Source organism: Pinus tabuliformis, chromosome 2_2 (assembly GCF_031772625.1).
Source record: "Pinus tabuliformis cultivar Carrire ecotype Pingquan chromosome 2_2, CPIR1, whole genome shotgun sequence".
In the NCBI taxonomy this organism is placed as follows: domain Eukaryota; kingdom Viridiplantae; phylum Streptophyta; class Pinopsida; order Pinales; family Pinaceae; genus Pinus; species Pinus tabuliformis.
Window position 1 is genome coordinate 915,698,602 of NC_142300.1, and position 3,238 is coordinate 915,701,839.

The window sequence follows — 3,238 nt, forward strand, 5'->3', positions numbered from 1 at the left end:
CAGGTGGCAGGACCGTTCGGAACCGGCGAACAAGGGCAGTCCCCGTTCATCACGATAACGTCTTCCTTTTTCCAACCCCAACCCCAATCCATCACTCGTGCGGAGGGTTTGAGAAGTCGTTGTGCGTTTCTTCCTTTCCCTTTAAATATCATTTGGGCAGAGGAAAAGACTCGTAGCTCTGGAAGTAGTAGGGACGGAGGTGACTTCCTAATTTTGTTCGCAGGAGGATGGAGAAACTGTGTGACTTAATGACGATATACGCTTCTGAGAGGTTCGACAAGCAAGCTCTTCTCCAACTCCATGAGTTAGCTCGTCACCAACTCGGGAATATACCACAAGGCTTTTTTGTAGCACGCTTCTCCTTCACAGACCCCATTGGCAGCAGTGGAGGAGGTTCTTCGGTTCCGCTGGAAAAATTAAAACCCATTTCCTTTACCCAATTGCAGGTTGGCCGAGTCCACTGCGGCCGGGTGCTCTACGGTACTATCTGCGCCGAGGCCTTCAGGATAAGTGGTATCATGACTATGCTTGAGGACGATCATGGCCTTGGGGTCAGGCTGGCAATATACAATGCGGCTCATTCGCAGGAGAACATCCAAAGCCTTTACCCCAGGGGAGCCAAGGTGGCCATCAGGGAGCCCTATTTTAAGCGCGCAGACGACGGTGGCCTCGCCATCCGTGTGGACAACCCTGCCAACGTCGAGATGCTCGTGACTCAGGAGGAGCAGAAGCGGGCGGAGAGCCTGCCGCATGTCGATGTGGAGGAGTTGAGGAAGAAGGGAAACAGCTGCTTCAGAGAAAGACAATGGGACGCAGCGGCCGAATATTATACGGAATGCATCGAGGCCGCTCTGCTTCAGCTCAAGAAGGGGTCCTCCAATGACAATAATAATATCAACACCAGCCTCCTGCACGCCTATTCCAACCGGACGGAGACAAGGCTTCGGGTGAAGGAATTTGAGCTAGCGCTGGAGGATTCCGACAAGGTTCTTAGGATCGATCCCGGCAATCTCAAAGCGCTCTATAGGAAAGGCCGCGCTCTGGTTGGGCTGAAACAGTATGCCGCGGCATGCGAATGTTTCGAGAAAGCTAACGAGGCCAGCCCCGGGCAGTTCGAAATACAAGACGCGCTTCGCCAAGCCAAGACTCTGTACTCCCAAAGCCGGAATGGCAAGTATGACATCTCGGACTACTTGCTGGGACACGCATCTTCTCCCCCTGAAGTGGCGGATTTTATTGGCCCCGTAGAGATCAAGATGACCAAAGACGGCCGTGGCCGGGGGCTCTACGCCAAACGAGAAATAACAACCGGGCAGCTTTTGCTGGTAAGCAACGCCGTTGCAGTAGCTTATCATAATGACTCGGCCGGGATTAATGTGGACCACCGGGGAAACGTTAATCCTCAGTCGCAAGAAGATCTTGTTGCCGCCGTCGTTAGTGCTGCCAGAAAATCGCAGAGATTGCTCCAGCAGCTTTATAGTTTAGACGACTACTCTGCGCGTCGTGGCCTGGACGTTCCAGCCATTGATCTGTTTAAGACGGAGGGCCAAATTGCAGCGGGAAAAGAAAAATTGCAGGTAGATGTTAACCGTATACGCGATATTATAAGTCGAAATTCAGTCGGTGGAGCCGAACAGACATATGCTTCAATTTCTGAAGCCGAACTCGTCCAGCGAGGCCAGAATTTTAGCGGTCTCTGGCTGCTGCCATCCTTCATCAACCATTCATGCCTGCCGAACTCGAGCAGGTTGCAAGTCGGAAGCGCTATGTTTATTCATGCCTGCAAGCCCATCAAACGAGGAAAGGAGATCACCATTTCCTATTTTGATACCCTGGTCCCATTGCCGCAGCGCCAAGCCATGTGCGAAAGCTGGGGTTTCAAGTGCAAGTGTAGGAGATGCATTCTGGAGCTCTCTCTGAAGGCAGCCATGGAGCCTATAAACGGACGGTTCGAGGAATTGCATGACAAAGCATTGGAGGAAATCATTGTTGCAAGGTTTACAGAGGGTTTTGACGCGGATCTTCCGGCGTGCGCAGAATTTGCAAAGCTTTTTGTAGAGGCAGAGGAGATTATCAGGAGTTCCGAGTTGTTGAAAACGGAAGAAGAGAGAAATTGGATTCGCGCGTCATTTGTTTCTGCATATCCTGCAGGAACACAGTCGGACGACTTCTTCCCCACAACGTTGAAGGAGTGCGTTCCTTCCGGCGAAGAAGTTGTTAAGGCCATTCAAAATGCTGTACCCGGGGACATTCGAACCCTGGTTATGGTAGCCGAGCAGTTACAAGGAACCAAGCGTTGGTTTGGGGAGGAAAGTTTATTATCAGAGCAGGCGAGGGAGGCATGCATCAGAGTCTTTGGGAGGCACAGTGAAGATGTTCTCAAGGCGCTCGTCTTACAGCATTCAGATTGCCATCTCTTTTAGTAACAGTACAACTGTCATTGCTGATGATCTTCAAGATGCACGGCAGAGTGCCATTTTTGAGAAGTTTATTTTTTTAAATGTTTGAAGTGAATAGTTAGATTTTCATGATACGCAAGTATTCCACGGAGATAAGACCATTAGATAGGCTCCTTTTTTTGGCTGGGTTGGTTGGGAAGATTTCAAGGTATGTCATAACATAATGGGTGTTAGATAGATATCTTAGTGTAGTCTTTTTGTGGTTTCCTCCTTGTCCTGTCTTTGAATATATGAAAGCAGTCTTTCGATTGTTCGGCTCTGAAATGGTATGGCATTGACATTATTTCCGCTTTAAAATTGTCTGTCATTGATATTATTTCATCTCTGTGTTTCATAAACATTGAAATTGTATTTCTCTGGCATTGATATTATTTCATTTCTGTGTTTTATAAACTCTGGCATTGATATTATTTCATTTCTGTGTTTTATAAACGTTGAAATTGTGTTAAGTGTGATTGGAGTGCAAATGTGTTCTGGATATATGTATGGCCATCTAATATGGCTATTATATTGCATTGCTGAAAGCAAAAACAAAGTCCAATTATGTTCTGTTTGCATGTGCGGCCATGTAGAAATTCAAAGCATTAATATCCTTGTTAGGGATGCCCCTACCAACTTAATATAGGCTTAGTATAGGTTTAAAATAGAGAGTTAATGGGTGTGTTTAAAATGGAGTGTTAATGGGAGGAGTGGGTGGAAATGTGAAATGATTCTGGTTTCAGATCAATATACTTGGCTTTTGATAATGTAAGATTTCTGATCAATATACTTTTGTAATG

General features: G+C 47.2%; 1 protein-coding gene across 1 annotated transcript; it reads left to right on the forward strand.

Moving 5' to 3' along the window:
* Positions 1–248: 248 nt before the first annotated feature.
* LOC149196017 (methyltransferase FGSG_00040-like) lies at positions 249–2,423 on the forward strand. Its single transcript, XM_089408109.1, has one exon. It carries the CDS (start codon positions 249–251, stop codon positions 2,421–2,423), a length of 2,175 nt encoding a protein of 724 aa, XP_089264235.1.
* Positions 2,424–3,238: the final 815 nt, after the last annotated feature.